This window comes from Balaenoptera ricei, chromosome 9, assembly GCF_028023285.1.
Source record: "Balaenoptera ricei isolate mBalRic1 chromosome 9, mBalRic1.hap2, whole genome shotgun sequence".
Lineage (NCBI taxonomy): Eukaryota > Metazoa > Chordata > Mammalia > Artiodactyla > Balaenopteridae > Balaenoptera > Balaenoptera ricei.
The window spans coordinates 33563615-33583621 of NC_082647.1; the positions used below are offsets into that span (position 1 = coordinate 33563615).

At 39.6% G+C, this 20007-nt stretch overlaps 1 protein-coding gene across 8 annotated transcripts in view; it reads right to left on the reverse strand.

Moving 5' to 3' along the window:
* The window catches only part of ST7 (suppression of tumorigenicity 7), a 263596-nt gene extending 261900 nt beyond the window's left edge, over positions 1 to 1696 (reverse strand). For 7 of the 8 annotated variants that reach the window (XM_059933537.1, XM_059933535.1, XM_059933536.1 and 4 more), the window contains exon 1: positions 1440 to 1696. In XM_059933537.1, coding sequence (XP_059789520.1) covers positions 1440 to 1590 — 151 coding nt within the window. In that variant the 5' untranslated portion in view covers positions 1591 to 1696. Of the gene's footprint in view, positions 1 to 1130; positions 1197 to 1439 lie in introns of those variants that run through there. The other variant, XM_059933539.1, reaches the window with a different exon arrangement.
* Positions 1697 to 20007: the final 18311 nt, after the last annotated feature.

A 20007-nucleotide genomic window follows, 5' to 3' on the forward strand; every position in this document is an offset into this window, starting at 1 on the left:
GAAGCCACCGCAATGAGAAGTCCGCACACCACAAAGAAGAGTAGCCCCCGCTCGCAGCAACTAGAGAAAGCCCATGCGCAGCAACAAAGACCCAATGCAGCCAAAAATAAATAAATTAAAAAATTAAAAATAAATAAATAAATAAAAGCACAAGTACCTAACAAAATGACTACATTACCTCAAACATTCTAAAAATTGTTTTAGTGCAGTTAACAACACAGAGGAAAATGCATTTCCAGACCCCTGACTCCCAGAGTATGTAAATCACACATTAGGTAGAATACATATGTATTCATTCAAGACTGTAAGGATTTCTCAAATTACTGTGAAATTTTAAAAAAGAAAAGACCTTTCTAACGAGTCCCACAACTATTTCCAGACTTCAAGAACTGTAACCCTTCCTGCAAAATATACTTTGCGTTTTTGATTTGTCTCCGGAGTGTCACTGTTGGTGTGAGTTTTCTCTGTGGTTGTTTTTTAATGATTCAGTTGGCTGGCTGCAAGTTTAAGATCCTGTTTAATTACCTTCTGCACTTACGACCGTGGAGAGGAGACATGGCGGGGCTCACTTCTTAGCATGTGGAGCTTTATCTAAGATCCTGAACATGACTAGTTACCAACGCCTTATGCAGACGGGGAGAAGGGAGAGAGAAGGGCTAAGACCATTTAAAACCATCATAAATTCCAGATTTCCTGTCTCTCCTTTTGTCCCTTTGACATTCCGTCTGGTAATCTGACACGTCATCCATAGCCCTGATAGTACCTTCGAGAAACCCCCTCCCCGTCTAAAAGACAGAGACGCCTCTTCGCCCGCAACTCAGGGGGCTCTCAGGCGGGCAGTCCTGGCCCCAGGTGCGGGGTCGACTCCTTCTGGGGGCTTCGCCGCTGGGCACCCCTGAGCAGCACCCTCACGGGGGCGCCCGCGACCGGCCGAGTCGCGCCGGGAGCGGGAGGCACGCCTCGTCCGACTACACTTCGGACGCTCTGCACCCGCAGCCGACAGCGTGTGAGGAAGGACACGGTACAAATCTGAGGAGCCCTCGGGTTTCACGCGCAGACAGCCAAGGGGGCGTCCGCGGGGACTCCCTCCCTCCCGACCTCCGTCTCCTCGGTCGCCGCCCGACGAGCACCTTGGGCGCAGAAGCGGCAGCCGCTGGCCGGGCCCGCCTGCCGGCGCAGCTCCTCCTCCGCGGGGTCGGCGGGCCGCGGAGCCGCGAAGGCCGCCAGCCGCCCTCGCACGCCCCGTCTACCCCGCCAGCCGTGGCGCCGCGTCCTTGGCGGGTGGCCGCGGGTGGCCGCGGGCATCCGGTGCGCGGGACCCGGCACGTCCTCGAGCGCGCGCCCGGCCGCCCCCGCTGGTCGCGGCCCCGGGCGAGTTGCACTAACTTTCCGGGGCGGGGGAGGGGCGAGCGCCGCGGGCCCGGCTGCCCGGGCCTTACCTGTGCTCAAATTGTCGTTGATTTTCAAGGGTACCCGCAGGATGTAGACCAGGAAGAGGACGATGAAGAACCATACGGTCCAGAGATAAGTCCAAGACCAAACTATGCAGGACTTGAGCTGCTCTAGAAAGCCCGTGCCCGCTTCAGCCATTTTTCCGGCGCTGCTCTCTGCTGCCGCGGCTCTCGGTGTCTGCAGGGATGATTCACCGGCCCGGAGGCGCCGCTCGCGCCGCCGCTGCCGCCGCCGCGGCCCCGGCGCCCCCGGAGCTCGCCCGTCGCCCGGGACGCGGGCGCGGCGGGAAATCGCGCGCGAGCCGCGGGCGCGCTTGCCTTTTTTTCCCAGCCTTAATGCTAACTCTCTGAAGGCCCCCACAAGTGGCTTTCGTGGAAGGATCACGTGGCCCTTGCCCCTCACGTTCTGATGCCATTTATATTATGCTAATATTTAGAAAGACAAGCCAAGTGGCGCGCTGAGGGAAACTCTTGACATATGTTGAGGGTTTCCTGTATGTCAGGCACTGTTCCAAGGTCTGTATAATCTCACCTAATTCCTTCAACAGTCTCCATTATATAGATAAGGGAAACTGAGGCACAAAGTGACTGAGCCGTTTACCTTCACCTCGAGCCAAAATTCATTTGCAGTGCGATGGATGCCAGCGTACGAGGTCTTAAACGCAACGCTCTACTCCTTTCTCTCAGAATTTAGGTTCAGAGGGATGAATAAACCCGGAGCAACTAGAAAAAAATTAGATGTGCTCCTGTCACTGGTTAGTAGGCCTGAAGATAAATCATTCTGTTAAGCAAGATTTGGGTTGCACACTATTTACCTTTGTTTTGTCTTCCTTGAAGCCGCACAGGGGGTTTCCAAAGACATCTTGACAAGAAGAATGTTTATCTTCCAATCTGGGGGGTGATGACAGTTCAAACAACTCTCAGCCTGTTTTTAATATAAACAATTCTCCGGGATAATTTTGGCTTACTCTGAACTGGCTACTTTAAACAAGAAGTAAATTATAAACGTTTTTTGTCTGTACTGAATGAAACGTTGCCTTTACCAAATGAAAATTTAAACTCTGTTTCTGTCCATAAATAATTTCACTTTCTATGTATTGGATAGTAATAAAGCAATGGCAGGTAACCCAATCTACAGCCAAGACATTTTTAGAATTCTGAGCATTAAAGAGAATATTTTATTATAAATTTTGTTTTGCTTACTTGTCGTTTCCGCATAATAAAACAAGCTCCTTTAACTTTTTACATGTATTTTATGTATTATGGCATACATAATAGAACTACTCTTACATTTTCACTAATTCCGATCTCACTCTCAGCTACTGGTTTCTCCATATATTTGATCTACTAGAGCGGTGAGACAGGCAAGGATAAGAGAAATTGACACACACATACTTTTTTATAGATATTTATTGCAGCATACTACCAAACAATTTTTTATGTAACAATGATGCCTGGATTCTCAGTAGAATAAAACAACATGAGTACATGAAACATCTATTTTATGTGATGATTAAGTAACCCACCAGATTCTCTACAATAGGTTTGCCTACTTAATTTAAGTGAATAGCCTGAGGCCTGACTTTTTGCTGTCAGTGAACCTCAAAGAAGGGACATAAATCTGACTCAGTTGAGCCACAGTTTTTTGATTATCTACTAGGAGATCCTGTAGGGTCAGCCCTGTCTTATTCATCATTGCCTCTCCCTGATGTGCAGCCAGAGATGGGGGTTGGGGTTGGAGACATGTCTTTGTGCTCGGATACAGAATTGAGTGAGAACAAGATCTCGTGAGAGCCTCAGCTGCTTCAATATGGCTGGAGTGCAGGCTCTACATGGAGTAGTGTTGAGAGGGATAAAGCTGAAGAGTGTCTGATCTTGAAGGGCCTTGTAGAAATGCTAAGGTGTTCACAGTTATTTGGCATTGCACACACTAATCCAAATGACCAAGATTTATGTAGGTGGAAATTACATATTAAGGAAGTAGAACTGACAGGCCTTTGTGACTGGTAATATAGGCAGGGTAAAGATAAAGAGTGAAGGGTGGCTGTTGAGTGGGACCATTCATGAAATAGTGACATCCCAGATATGTCCCACCACCACTTGACCATCTCTCAGTGGGCTGGTGCACAGTCACCCCAAGGTCATCATATCCAAAAGTGAACTCATTACTTCCTCACCCCCAACTGCTCTTCCTTCTAGAGTTCCATCAGGGAATGGGCATCATCACCCTTCCAGCTCCCTAATTCAGGAATCTGAGGATCATGCCACCCAGATTCCTCCCTCTCCCTCACCTCCTTTCCTCCTCACATTCAATTGGGCATCAATACTTCAAGGTGGGACTTCCCTGGTGGCGCAGTGGTTAACAATCCACCTGCCAATGCAGGGGAAACAGTTCGAGCCCTGGTCCTGGTCGAAGATCCCACATGCCTCAGAGGAACTAAGCGCATGCAGCACAACTACTGAACCTGCACTCTAGAGCCTGCAAGCCACAACTACTGAGGCCATGTGCCACAACTACTGAGCCTGCGCTCTAGAGCCTGCGAGCCACACTGCTGAGCCCGCCGTGCCACAACTACTGAAGCCCGTGCGCCTAGAGCCCGTGCTCCACAACAAGAGAAACCACCTCAATGAGAAGCCCATGTACTGCAACGAAGAGTAGCCCCTGCTCACCGCAACTAGAGAAAGCCCGCACACAGCAACAAAGACCCAGCACAGCCAAAAATAAATAAAAATAAAATAAATCAATTTAAAAAAAACTTACTACTCTATTCTTCACTAAGCTACTCAGTATCTTTACTCTTGGGAAGATACTGTAAGATGGGCTGGTTTTTCAGTTGCACTTTAAATAGTGTAGAAATGATAATAGTATACTTTTCTTTTTATTCTTGATACTCAAACCCAAGAGGGTTTTTTTTAATACAGCACTTTTAATCAAAATAAAAATTCATTGTCTGAAATTTTCTATATATGTAAAATAGCATCAGTTATCCCAACTTTATTATTTTATTTTAAAACTGCATGTTTTTGGTCCATGACTGGCTAGAGTTTCAGGAACCAGAGTCACATCTAGACATTTCTTTGCTAAAAATTACAGGATTTCAAAAATACCCAGAACCAGTAATAACCATCATATAAAATAATTCCAAGAGAAATACAAAAATAATATGCTATTTACTGGCTATGTCATGTCATGTTATTTTGTGGTTTTGGCTTCAAATTTCAAGTTCATGCACACAGACCTCCAAAGCACCTGACAAATTTAGACTCCTCAGTTAAACAATCTGTTGCATTGAAAAAAATCCAGAAATTGGGTTAAACTGATGTTATAGAATTATTGGTAGAATTAAGAAAAATCGGATAGTCATGATATAAGCTTAAATTTGTTTTTATTGACACAGACCATTTATTCTTTAATTTCTGATAATTAATTCCATTCTTTAACCAAGAGGTATTCCCTTACACTTTATCAGTTACATTTCATCTTGTTCTCATTTCTAATGTGGAACTATACTGAGGCATGCAAATTAAAGTGAAAATTTCACAATCATCTGGTGTATTTGGCCTGTGTAGAAACCTAATCTAAAAAAGAGGAAAAAAGAAAAATCAGATTTTTTTTATCTTAAAGCACATTTCAGGCTAGTCTGAAGTAATGCACTTGCCCACTCCATCTTCTAACCTCTCTTCTTTACTTTGTCTTGCAAAAATTATTCCAGGTTTTCCTTTTATTCTGAGTTGCAATGCTATTGCATGGCTGCTAAATTTAGCACCTTATGCACATTTAACTGTAATGGGATTTATCGCCTTGTTAATAATGACAGTTAGTGAATATGGATTATAATTGAAACTGTGGCTTCCCTTGAGTTTTTCCTCCCCCTCAAAATTATCTTTATAATACTATTTTTACAGTATAATTTTTTCTCTTTGATCAGAGTTTGTCATTCAGCCTTTGAGCTGAAGATGTCCACATAATCAAACCAATTTGAATTAACTTGTCAAGTTTGACTGATTGGACACACTGTAGGAAATAACTTGCTATAGCCTAGATTTAATTATTTGCACTTCTATTTCTCATATGCATTTCATATTACACTTTTATTCCAACAGAGGCTCTTATCTTGGGCTACCATGTTTAGACACATTTATCAAGTATTCTTTATAGATTTGTTCATTGACCCCTGTTCTTTTATCAGATACCCTCCGGAGACTTACACAGGCCTTGAATGCTGAATTGATTTGAAATGACTATGTATATTGAGCTGAAGAGTGAGGGGCTAGGGTTATTTGAATTTTGACCTCTCAGACAAGTTGGTTTTCTAGACTTAAAAAATGTAAGTGCTTTGTGATTTTCATGTAAGAAGGAACCAAGGAATGTAAATGATGGGGAAATACTTCTATTTGAGGAGGAAGCCTCTAACAGACTCATTAGCTGGCTTCCCATCACTGAGATCACTGGGAGTATTCTAAAAGATGTTTGGCTGACACCAGCCTCATCTGTAAAATGGGAACAATAACAGCTTTTGTTTGTCATGTAAGAAGGGATCCTTGCACAATGTGGGAGGTTGCATGAGGTTTGCTGGGACTTTCCTAGTTTTAAAACTGAAAGTCCTGTGTCCTGGGAACCCCCTCAGTCACAGCTGGGCTAAATGACCTCTGAGTTTTCTTTCAAGTCATAAGATTCTAAGATGCAGGGCCTACCCCAGGCAAACTGAGAGGTAGAAGGACGTTTATTTTCCACACCTCCTAGCAGGCCTTCTCTCTTCCTTAGCTGCCTAGCGCCTTTATTTCCTTCCCTTGTCTACTCTCAAAATATGCTCTCCTATCGAGTTATTTACACGTAAACAAAATTTATGTCAACTGAAAAAGTTACTCTTCCAAGTGCTATTAAAAGATACCAGATATCAAAGCCATAAAAGAAAATGATGCTTCTCAATGTTTTCAGGCATCAGCATATCTTGGGAGTCTAGCGCCCTTAAGGAACCTTACAATATGCTGATAAGCTTAATTCCAGCATACAAAGTAAGAATAAATAAATATATGACTATATTATACATCTGCAATAAAAAAAGTCATAGCTAAGAGCATGTATCCATTAAACAAAGTTAGCAGACAAGCTGAAAAAAAATCTATACCTTAACTGTTTCTTTTTGCTAATTTTTTATTCATCTGTTTTATTGTTTACTAGGACTGGAAAATAAATAACAGCAATAGGCAAAGATTTAATTAAAATGTACTGGAAAGACATTTAAATTTGAGAAAACTGTCTATTCTCTTTTTTACAAAATACGGTTGTCATTTTAGTCCAGTGCACAAAACACCTGAATTCCAAGAAATTATAGATGGAGAAAACTGAGGTTAGCAAATGAAACTCCAAATTCAGATATTAACCAGCTATAGTGGGATTTGAATCATGATATAGTAGAAGCAACATGAAATTTAGTAAATGAATATGTAGGTTTAGAGAAATGGCCAAACTTTGGCCAACAGTGGAAAATATATATATTTAACTCACTCTCAAACTATGTATATCTATTTACAAGTTAGTATGCTCCACATATCAATATACTATGTACATACACAATGAAAATAAATATATAACCTTTTCAAAGATGAGTTGAACATAAATATAAGTTTTAGCATTCCCTCCCTAAAACTCAACAGACTATATATGTACTCCTGGACTGCCTACACCCCACTAAGGATCAGTGGTTTAGAGAACTTATATATTGACTGTTATTTCATTATTGCCAAGTTGCCTTAAATCACATAACAACATTGCTGCCTATTGCGGATAATACTAAAATAATTTGGGACAGAGATCTCATTCTGCTACCTCATCTGAGCACCCTCAGCAGTTCCACTCTTATTGAAGCCTCATCCTATCGCCCATCGCAATTGCTTCAGTTCATCAGTATATACTGCTTATGTCTGAACCTCTATGGGGGCTATATGTTTCCAGAAGTCTCCTTAGTTTATGTATAAATCATTGGATGCAAATATAGACCAGGAGTGGGGGAGATTGTTACCTAACTCCACAAAGTTTTATCTTTTCTCTCTCAGCTCACATCCAGCAGGGATTTTTTTTTTTTTAATGTAATGCTGTTAGATAATGGCAATCACTTTGATTTTAGAATTTTTATTTTATTCTTTGTTTAGATTCCAATTCTTTAAATGAGTAAGAAATTCTTTTTATCCATATCTTTTTCTCTATTCTCTTGAATATATTAATCATAGTTATTCTAAAGTCCACATCTATTAACTTCAGTATCTAGATCACCTGTGGCTCTATTGTTATTGTGTATTTGGTTTTTTTTTTCTTCCTCTCTTGGCTTTATTTTGATATGTCTAAGAATTTTTTAATGATGCTTAACACTGTGTATAAAAATAATTATAGAGGCTGTTCCAGATGATGTTATCATCTACTAGAGAGGGTTTACCTTTTCCTCTGCTAGGCAGAGCAGGGGTGTTAAAAGTGAGTTTTTATTTATGAAATTAGTGGCAGTCAAGATATGAAATTGGTTAAAATATTTTAAAATACACTGTCCAGGGTTCCAAAAAGAAACAATAGGGGGAGGGTGGTGCAAAGAGCATGATTCCTAAACACTTCTGGGACTAGTTGATAACTGGAAGGTTTCTGGTTACCTCATACCAACTATATGGTTAACTGAATCCTGTTTCTTTCATGCAGTTTTTTCATGTAAGGGTGGCAGAGCACCTAAAATTTCAGAAAGTGGGGACTTTATCCAGCTTACAGAACAAGTTATATAAATTCTTTTAATATTTGTTTCTAATAAATGCTTGGGCGTATGTCAGAATTTGGTCTGAGACTAGCTTTCATCCTAAGATACTACCTGGTAGCTATGATGTTGAGGCTGTAAGGAAAGGAGAGGGGGAAGACCTAGACCTATAGCTACATATGACTATTCATAGCAATTGACATCAACCAAAAAAAAAAAAAAAAAAAAAACAACCCAGTGCACATGCCCAAATTGGCTATGGTCAGTTCACAACTTGAGCCAAAACAATCACAATAACGTTTAGAAAATAAAGAAAATTAGACAAAAATAATGAAGAACCATGACCCTATACACCTTCTGTTAGTTAACATTTTAGTATATTTCCCTCAATCAGTTTTTCCATGCCTACTTTTTACATTGTTCTAATCATCCCCTAATTTTATTGTTGCAGACTACTCTTACGTATTATTATTAAAAGATTTCTCCATATTATTATATAGTCTTCAAAAGCATCATATTTTATTTAATGATTGCATGATATTCCATACAACATAGAATTTTTAAACCATTCCATGACTAATCTTACTAATATTTTACTATTTTAAGTCATTCCATAATGAATATCACTGCATTTATAACTTTCTATTTTTAAGTTTAGGGTTATTTTATTGGGATAGATATGCAGAGGTGGATTCGGTGGTCAAAGTTAAGAACACTTTAAAGTTCCTTGACACATGCTGCCCACTTGTTCTTCAAAAGCAATTCTTAAAAACTCCACTCAGCCTGACTGTATAAAATCCTAAATAACCATAACTTTAAGTTATAGCATGGTTTAAAATGATTGTGCAACACACATAATGAGCTTTGCCCTGTCATTCAGGTAAATCATATCTGTGGCATAAAGAGTCCTACTGGTCAGATAGATAGTTGCCTAAATTTTGTCATAACTAAATTTTCTTTTCCATTTATTTACTCAAAGTTATGTAATAGACATTGTGGGGGAAAACTGGGGAAATCTGACTGTTGACTTGATAAGAGGAACAAGTTTCCATCCTAAATTTCTCATAAACTGTAATAGAAAATAATTAAATGCTCAGAGAACAAGAGTCACTTTCTATCAGTCGATTAGAAAAATTACAAAATTTGCAAACCTAAGTCACGGTACACTGCAGGCAATACTTAACTCTGCATCATCAAAATGACACATCATCCCTTAGAAATCACATTTTAATCTCAAGAGTTTTCATCTATTCATTGGCTAGGAAAGAGTCAATAAAAATTCCTTCTGAGGAGCAACTTTCCACAGAAACAAGTTTTTACTGGTTAAACTGTGCCCTATCTGCATTAATTTTCTAAGGCTGCTGTAACAAATGACCACAAACTTTGTGGGTTAAAACAACACGGATTTATCCTCTCACAGTTCTAGTGACCAGAAGCTTGAAATCAAGACGTCAGTAGGGCTGTGCTCCTTCCAAAGGCTCTAGGGGAGAATCCTTTCTTGCCTCTGCTGGCTTCTGGTGTCTCTCCATGGTTTGTGTCAGCATAAGTCCATCTCTGTCTCCATTTTCACATGGCCTTCTTCTCCTTTGTCTGTGTTAAATCCCCCTCTGCCTTTGTCTTATAAGGATATGTGTCATTGGATTTAGGACATACTCAGTTAATCCACGATGATCTCCTCATTTCAAGATCCTTACCTTAATTACATCTGCAAAGACTATTTTTCCAAATAAATTAATACCCACAGGTTCTGAGGATTTAGTGTTTACATATCTTTTGGGGGGGCAGCTACCATTCAACCCACTATACTATCCAACCTCCATTTAATGAAAGAAATCACATTCACCCTGCAGACTTCTGTTCTCTCCTTTTGAATGGTGAACAACAGTCTGAAGATGTGGAATCTGTTTATAATAAAGAGTTATTTAAACAGCAAATAGCACAGGGAACTATATTCAATATCCTATGATAGGCCATAATGGAAAAGAATATTAAAAAAGAATATATATATATATATATATGTATAACTGAATCACTTCGCTGTACAGCAGAAATTAACACAACACTGTAAAACAACTATACTTCAATAAAAAAATATATGAAAAAAAGAGCTATTATCCTTGGTTTAACCTTATGGCTACTAAAGAAATTAGGTTATTCTAACCAAAAGCCAATTTAGATTTTTTCACTTTGGTCCTTTAAAAAGCTCTTCAACTCTTTAGCAATCATAGATAGAGCATATCAAATTAACAGAGAAATATGATACAATGTTATTTACTGTTTAATTATTTTCATTCCATTAATCCTGATATTTCCTTTGAGTTTTCCTTTTAAGAGAACTTGTGACTTCAAAAAATGTTTTGCCAAATATCGTATATTAACGCATGTATGTGGAACCTAGAAAAATGGTACAGATGAACCAGTTTGCAGGGCAGAAGTTGAGACACAGATGTAGAGAACAGACGTATGGACACCAAGGGGGGAAAACCATGGTGGGGTGGGGATGGTGGTGTGCTGAGTTGCACGATTGGGATTGACATGTATACACTGATGTGTATAAAATTGATGACTAATAAGAACCTGAAGTATAAAAAACAAACAAAAAAAAACAACTAATACTAAACTTTCTTTGGGTTATTTGTATGGAAATACGTTAATATAAATGTTTCAGACATTACATGAAATTTCTAAAAATCTTATATGTTCTGGTATAATGTTATAAGTCATAATTCTAGTTATTACTTTAAAATGTATATCTCATAACTAAATTTCCTTGTCAATTGCATTATTATGAACTTTCATCAAATCTTTAACCGTGGTCATTTTTAAGTCTTTTGTCATTTACAGACTGTTCTGGGTGTTCTCTGATGCTTTTGCAAATATGTTCCTATAAAAGGGGTTCATCTTCAAGGAATTCATAGAAAAGACTCTGACAAGTACAGGTTTCTGGTAACTGACTATACTGCTGAGCTGAATGAATAAGCATTTTCAGAACTCTAATGGAAAACTGATGAATTCATAAAAGTGCTAACAAAAGATCAAGATGAAAAATAAATTACATGGGACTGAGTGAACTGATGAGGATGATTATAATTTTTGTGACTTTCTGTTTGAATAAAAAAAAAAAATCCCACAAGGACTCAGAGGCAAAAAATATACAAATCAATTTTCACTGCAAAGTAAAGGAGCTGTTACAGTGGAGGATTACTGGACTGAATGTCAATATTATGACATAGTATGAGTGTGTTTTGTGTTTGGTAATTGCAATCATTGTTGCTTTTGTTGTGGTCATCCATTTACAATGCTTGGTGTCAGTTTATTTATCTCTTGTAAAAATAAAATACAGTGTGTGTGTGTGTGTGTGTGTGAAAAAAAAAATGAACGTGGAGAGTGGCTTCTATCTGGCTAAGCCACCCTCCTCCCACACACACACACACACACAAAAATGTTTTGCTTTTCTTTAATATGATAACTCTCCTTGTGATATTATTTACTTAAGTTGCTTAAAAAATGAGTGTGTGTGTATAAAATTTGAGAATTTCTAAACATCTTATAATTATTTTCATTTTTACTTTATAAATGAAAAAATAAACCATTTGAAGTAATTATGCATGATAGACTTTTAAATGAAATTTAGAAAACCCCACTTTATTTTATTTTTAAAAAATATTTATTTATTTGGCTGTGCTGGGTCTTAGTTTTGGCACACATGATCTTTTAGTTGTGGCATGTGAACTCTTAGTTGTGGCATGTGGGATCTAGTTCCCTGACCAGGGATCGAACCAGGGCCCTTGCATTGGGAGCATGGAGTCTTAGCCACTGGACCACCAGAGAAATCCCTAGAAAACCCCACTTTAAAATATTGCCTTTGGTTTTTATCTTATCTAAAAAGTGTAAGGATTGTTTAAGGGGGTAGAACTCTAAGGTTATCCTCTATGTAATCTTGGACAAGGTACTTTACTTTTCTGAATCTCCACTATTTCATCTGTCAAATTGGAACAATGCATCACTCACAGGATGAAGTGAGTTCCTCTATGTGAAGCTTCTCAATGTGGATAAGTGTTAGTTTCTTTTTCCTTCTTGAGGAGCTGGCTATATGGGTCCTTATGAGTTAGATAATTCTTTTCTTTAATGGCTTCTTTCTGCTGTTTATCCTATTTCCACAGTTTTAGATTTTGTGTTTGCCAGGCCCATTGGTAATGCAGTTTAGGCTAAGAGCAAGTAGCAGACCCAGACAAGCAAACAGGTGTGTTCACTGGCTCAGAGCAGATGCTTGTTGAAAACAGCTTTCTCAGCAATTCTCCTCAGACATGAAAAGCCACCATCTTTCATGTAGTCAGCTCTTCTCCCCCACAGTCACTCGCCTAGAAGACAAATAGGAATTAAGGAATCTTGCCTGCAAAGGTCAATTCATTGTATGTTAGGTTATTTTATACCACATAATCTTAGAAGACAAATAACTAGGATCCTAACATAAAGGGATCATACTCTAAGTCTAACAGGAAAGATACTACAGGTACAAAGATAGCTATAAAATACAGGAATCTTAAAATAGTATAGTTATATTTTTCTTCTCTCAGTATTCATTGTATTCATGCTACTGACGTCATATATTTTACTTTATATATGTTATAAATCTGTTATAAACCTCCCGCACTACATTGCTATTATTTTTGTTTAAATAGTCAATTATCTTTTAAAGAGATTTAAATAATAACACAAAACCCCAGAACCCTTGTGTATTGATCCATGTAGCCTCTACTTCCAGTGTTCTTCATTCCTTTGTAAAGATCTATACTTTCAACTGGTATCATTTTCTTTCTGCCGGAAGAAAGCCCTTTAACATTTCTTGTAATGCAGGCTGAATTGTGATGAATTCCTTTGACTTTTATATCTGAAAAAATTCTTATTTCACCTTCATTTTCGAAAGATGTGTGTACTGGGTATAGAATTATAGGTTGATAGATTTTTCTTTCTGTATTTTAAAGATGTTTCTCCACTGACTTCTCACTGCATTGTTTTTAATGAGAAATCTATTGTCATTCTTATCTTTGTTTTACCATACTTAACATTGTCTTTGGCTGCTTTTAAAATATTCTCTTTATCACCAGTTTTAAGTAATTTGGTTATGATGTGCTTTGGTGTCATTTTCTTCATGTTTCTTGGGTTTGTGGTTCATTGAGATTTTTGTATCTATAGGTTTATAGTTTTCATCAAATTTGGAATATGTTTGGCCATTATTTCCTCAAATATTATTTCTATTGTCCTCTCTCTTTTCTCTCCTTTGGTCACTTGAAGTTATCCCTTAGCTCACTGAGGCTCTGTTACTTCTTTTTCACTTGAGTCCCATTTTGTATATTTTCTTTTGCTATGCCTTCAAGTCCACTGAGCCCATATTCCAGTGTGTTTTTCATTCTAGACAATATTGTTTTCATCTCTAGAAATTTGATTTGGCTCTTTATCAAATCTTCCATGTCTTTAATTAATCTTTTCAGCATATGGAGTACAGTTAAAACAATTGTTTTGAAGTCCTTGTCTGCTCTTCTAACATATGAGTCAGTTTCAGGTCTGTTATACTGATTGATCTTAATCCTCATTATAGGTCACAATTTCCTGCTTCTTTGCATGCCTGGTAAATTTTCAAACTGGATGCCAGACATTTTGAATTACTTTTATTGTGTTCTTAAGGTTTGTTCTGGGATATAGTTAAGCTACTGGAAAACAACTTACCCTTTTGGGTCTTGCTTTTAAGATTCGTTACATGCAACCAGAGCTGTGCTTAATTGAGGGCTAATTGTATCCCAGTACTGAGGAAAGACTCTTGTAAGTAGTCTAGCCAATGCTCTGTGAATCATGAGGTCTTCCAGTTCGGCTGAGGGGAACAGGCAGTCTCCTAGCCCCATGTCAGCACTGGGTACTAGCTTCTCTAATGCTTAGTTTAGGGTGCTTCTCTCCCCAGCACAGGGTAGTTTCGTCACACATGCACTGATCAGTACTCTGCTGAATATTTGCAGAGGCCCCTCTGCAGATCTCCAGAATTTTCTTTTTGTGTAGCTCCCTCCACTCCAGCCCTCTTTCCTGTGAGCTCTAGCTGTCCCGGTATCCCCAGACTCTCAGCAATGTCACCTCAGTTCAGGGTATCTGTCAGGCTCTGCATCAGTCTCCCCTCCATGTGCTGCGGCCTGGAAACTCTCTGAAGTAGACTGGGATCATTGCAGGGTTCATTTCACTTGTTTTTCAACCCTTGGGTATCACTGTCCTTTACTGCCTTGTGTTCTTATATCTTGAAAACTGTTGTTTCCTATGTTTTGTCCCTTTTGTTGTTGTTGTTTCAGGTGTGATGGTAAATACACTCACAGTCCATTAACATGTTCCCAAAATAACTATAATAGGATTTATCATAGGATGACTCTTTTAAGAGAAGTACAAATCAAATATTATAAGGATTCAAAAAAAAGAGAGAGATGAGTTTGCAGGCTTTTTTGGAGGGAATAGCCCTTGGATCAGGCCTTAAGGTGTGGGTGGAATGTGGACTTGTAGAAAGGGCATACAGGTAGAAACACAGACGCAATTCAGTAAAGGGATAAGTATGGGTGAAAGTGAGCCCTACAGAATGGACAGTTTTGTGAAAATGTTTCCAGGAATAATTCTATATATTTCATAACTTATCATAGGAAGTATTCAGTTCTATGGATGAAACACTCTATTCTTACATTTCAAACAACAATCCTTTACAGACTGCTGTCTCAGCACTATGAAATTATGCTGCCTTCTGTTCCGTTTGTTCGTTCATTCATCATGAAGGATTCATTGAGTGCTGGTCAGTCAGTGTTCTAGGTGCATGGGCTACACTAGTGAACAAAACAAAGATCTGTGCTCTTGTGGAGCTTACATCCTAGGGCAGGAGAGTAGGAGGAAAGAGAGACAGGAAACAATAATCCGATTATAGACTCTTTCCACACACCTTAATCACTTTCTTTCACTTAACTCCATAAGGTAAATGATTTAACTTGCTGAGTGACTTTGGTACAGCCTGTTTCTTACAAATATTCATAGGTGCCCTGAGGGGGTGGAAAGAATTGCTTTTAAAGAGTACCTAATAAAAATAAACTGCACACTCGTAGGCCTATATTTAGAACTCAAAAATAGCTTTATGTTTTACTGCAGATGAATAGGGCTTTATGAGTGAATAAATAGGCTGTGCTAATTGGCAGGTAGCTATGACTGAAAGGAGTGTAATTCTATCCTGTACACTAAACTGTGCTGGCAAAGGAAAACATAAACAAGATGAAAAGACATCCCTCAGAATGGGAGAAAATATTTGCAAATGATGCAACTGACAAAGGATTAATCTCCAAAATTTACAAGCAGCTCATGAAGCTCAATACCAAAAAAACAAACAACCCAATCCAAAAATGGGTAGAAGACCTAAAGAGACATTTCTCCAAAGAAGATATACAGATTACCAACAAACACATGAAAGGATGCCCAACATCACTAATCATTAGAGAAATGCAAATCAAAACTGCAATGAGGTATCAGCTCACACCAGTCAGAATGGCCATCATCAAAAAATCTACCAACAGTAAATGCTGGAGAGGGTGTGGAGAAAAGGGAACGCTCTTGCACTGTTGGTGGGAATGTAAATTGATACAGCCACTATGGAGAACAGTATGGAGGTTCCTTAAAAAACTAAAAATAAAACTACCATATGACCAAGCAATCCCACTACTGGGCATATACCCTGAGAAAACCATAATTCAAAAAGAGTCATGTACCCCAGTGTTCATTGCAGTTCTATTTACAATAGCCAGGACATGAAAGCAACCTAAATGTCCATCGACAGATGACATGGAAGCAACCTAAGTGTCCATGAACAGATGAATGGATAAAGATGTGGCACATATATACAATGGAGTATTACTCAGCCATAAAAAGAAATGAAACTGAGTTATTTCTGGTGAGGTGGATGGACATAGAGTCTGTCATACAGAGTGAAGTAAGTCAGAAAGAGAAAAACAAATACCATATGCTAACACATATATATGGAATCTAAAAAAAAGGTTCTTAAGAACCTAGGGGCAGGACAGGAATAAAGACACAGATGTAGAGAATGGACTTGACACGGGGAGTGGGAAGGGTAAGCTGGGACGAAGTAAGAGAGTGGCATGGACATATATACACTACCAAATGTAAAATAGATAGCTAGTGGGAAGCAGCCGCATAGCACAGGGAGATCAGCTCAGTGCTTTGTGACCACCAAGAGGGGTGGGATAGGGAGGGTGGGAGGGAAACGCAAGAGGGAAGAGAGATGGGGATGTATGTATATGTATAGCTGATTCACTTTGTTATAAAGCAGAAACTAACACACCATTGTAAAGCAGTTATACTCCAATAAAGATGTTTAAAAAAAAAAAAAAGAGAGAGAACATGGAACTCTACATGTAGAAATAAGACTAAGAGGCTAGGGGTCTATGCATGATCTAGTCCATGTTCCGTGTTCTGGTCAGTGTCCCTTGCTCCTTGCCTGTGTGTGTGTGTGTGTGTGTGTGTGTGAGAGAGAGAGAGAGAGAGAGAGAGAGAGTTTCTAAATACCACTATTGTTATTTTCTTTTGAGGTTTATTTTTGCAGGCTCTCTCTCTAGGTTGCCTCCATCAACGACTGTCACATTTGAGCATGCCCTCAGTCAGGTTGTGATTAGAAGTCAGACTTTATGGGCTTCTCTTTGTGGTCTTGTAATTGCCTACATGAGAACAATCACTCAAATCAGCTAGAACAATCACCTTTATCAGCTGGAAACCACTTTTTAATTTAAGTGAACACATCAGTTTAAACACATTTCTTTGAACAGTTATTTCTGTTGGAAAGAAATCATGTGTTATCCCAAGATGTCTTGAATAGAAGAATGGGATGCATGGTTTTAGGACCAGAATGTGTGGAGATAATTAGAAGACATGCCTTGTTCTCTTTATGTTGCTAAGTGAAATGATGTGAAAATCAATATTTGGTGATCCATTGGAGGAAAATCTTCAAGTCCCAGCCCGTCAAATATTGTTTAACATGCTTGCAGCTTTTTATCTTTCATAATAAACTAAGAATGAAAAGCTAAAAAAAATAAAAAATAAAAAATAAATAAAATAAACTGTGCTGGCTTCTAACTTGAAAGTTGCTAAACATTTAGTAAGGGCAGGCACACAGGGGCATGCTTATTTTTCTGTCTCTTGAAGTTACACAACTAGAAGACAGCAAATCAGGGACTTCCCTGGTGGCCCAGTGGTTAAGACTACACGCTCCCAGTGCAGGGGACTGGGGTTCCATCCCTGGTCAGGGAACTAGATCCCACATGCATGACGCAACTAAGAGTTTGCATGCCACAACTAAGGAGCTGGCAAGCCGCAACTAAGGAGCCCACATGCCGCAACTAAGGAGCCCTCCTGCTGCAACTAAGACCCAGCTCAACCAAATAAATAAATAAAACAAATATTTTTTAAAAATCCAGTTAAGGGCTTCCCTGGTGACACAGTGGTTAAGAATCCGCCTGCCAATGCAGGGGACACAGTTTCGAGCCCTGGTCTGGGAAGATCCCACATTGCTGTGGAGCAACTAAGCCCGTGCACCACAACTACTGAGCCTGTGCTCTAGAGCCCGCATGCCACAACTACTGAAGCCCGTGTGCCACAACTACTGAAGCCCACGCACCTAGAGCCCATGCTCCACACCAAGAGAAGCCATCACAATGAGAAGCCCGGGCACCGCAACCAAGAGTAGCCCCTGCTCGCCGCAACTAGAGAAAGCCCGTGCGCAGCAATGAAGACCCAATGCAGCCAAAAAAAAATAATAATAAATTTATTTAAAAAAAAATCCAGTTAAAAAAAAAGAAGACAGCAAATCATGCCCATGGCTACCAATAAAATATGCTAAAAGGAGGCACCCACTTTTCATGGGTTATGCTGCCTCCTCTTTGTGACTGAAAATCTCAGGGCCACAATGCCCTTCTGGACATTATCTCTCAGACTGGGATATTCTTGGAGATCTATGAGGGTTTTTTTTTTTAATTAATTAATTAATTTAATTTTTGGCTGTGTTGGGTCTTCGTTGCTGTGCACGGGCTTCTCATTGCAGTGGCTTCTCTTTGTTGCGGAGCACGGGCTCTAGGTGCATGGGCTTCAGTAGTTGTGGCACGTGGGCTCAGTAGTTGTGGCTCACGGGTTCTAGAGCGCAGGTTCAGTAGTTGTGGTGCACGGGCTTAGTTGATCCATGGCATGTGGGATCTTCCCAGACCAGGATCGAACCCGTGTCCCCTGCATTGGCAGGCAGATTCTTAACCACTGTGCCACCAGGGCAGTCCAAGATCTATGAGTTTTTAAAGAACTTTGGCAAGAACTTTTAAATGAAGTTTTTCATTTACGTGATAATCATGAAAAGCTGATGTGTGTGCATTTGGGGTGATGTGGACAGTGCCCCCTGTTGGATAATTCCTGGGGCAGCGTCCACACTGTGCTGATTTGGGCTTCAGGAGAGCTGTTCACAAAGACAGTGATGTGAAGGGGCCTCCAGAGCACTGTTGTTCTCTGCTTCTGCATCCTGTTGCTACCTTAAAGCCATCGACTGCATGAGGTTTTAGTGCTGCATCTGCATTTGATTCATTCATTCTACAAATGATTACTGAGAACCCTCTATGGTGGGCTCCATTTTAGGAGCTGGGGATTCAGGCTTGTTCTCGTTAAGACTGTCGTCAGTTGATGTAACAGATAATCTAAAAATAGAGGTTTAACCAAATGGGGGGGGGGTTCTGTTTCTCACATAACACGAAGTTCAGAGTCTAGGGCTCATGAAGTTGCTCCAGGAAGTCATCAAAGTCCAGGTTCCTTCTGCAGGTCTGCTGTGTTTCCAGTACAGGGTGCAGCTTTTATTCTCATGACTGCAAGATGGAAGCAGCATTTCCAGGAAACAGGTCCACATTCTAGGGATGAAGAGGGGCAGAGGGCAAAAGGTCAAAGAGAGAGAATCAGAAGAGTCATTTCCTTTAAAGAACATTTCCTGAAGGCCCACCCAGCTTCTTCTGCTTACCTCTCATCACTTGGCCACCCCTGACTGCAAAGGAAGCTGGGCAAATGTGTATTTTAACAAGGCATATTGCCACCCCCAACATACTTCGAGGTCTGTTAATAAAAAAAGAAGGAAGGGAGGGAAAAAAGGAAGGAAGGAAGGTAGGAAGGAAAGAAGAAAAGAAGGAAGAAAGAAGAGAAAAGAGGGTAGAGAGGGACAGGAGAAGGAAGAAAGGGGAAGGAAGAAGCATTTGAGTAGGTAGCCAGGAGTATCTGCCACAGTAGTGAAGAAGATGGGTAAGATGAGATATCTGCCTTCAGGCAGCTGACACTCTATTAGGGGAGACAGATGACAAATTTTCTTTATTATCTTTAGCAACTTAAGTTCTATCACATCCAGATTAATTTCTAGTCACATCCAGATTAACTTGATCACATTCAGGATTTTTTCCCTTATTTCTCACTACTGTTAAATCTAAGCCCTGGGCGGGGTGGGGGGGGTGGTGGGGAAATCTAAGCCCGGGAGGGAGATGCGGGAGGGAGGAGATATGGGAACGTGTGTATATGTGTGCTGATTCACTTTGTTATAAAGCAGAAACTAACACACCATTGTGAAGCAATTATACTTCAATAAAGATGTTAAAAAACAAAAACAAAAACAAAAACAAAAAATGTTAACTTAATAAAGAAATAGGGACAACTCCAGAAAATCCAGGGCATTAGGCACTGTAAAAACAGCTGTAAAAAAAAAAAACAAAAAACTAAGCCCTGGGATT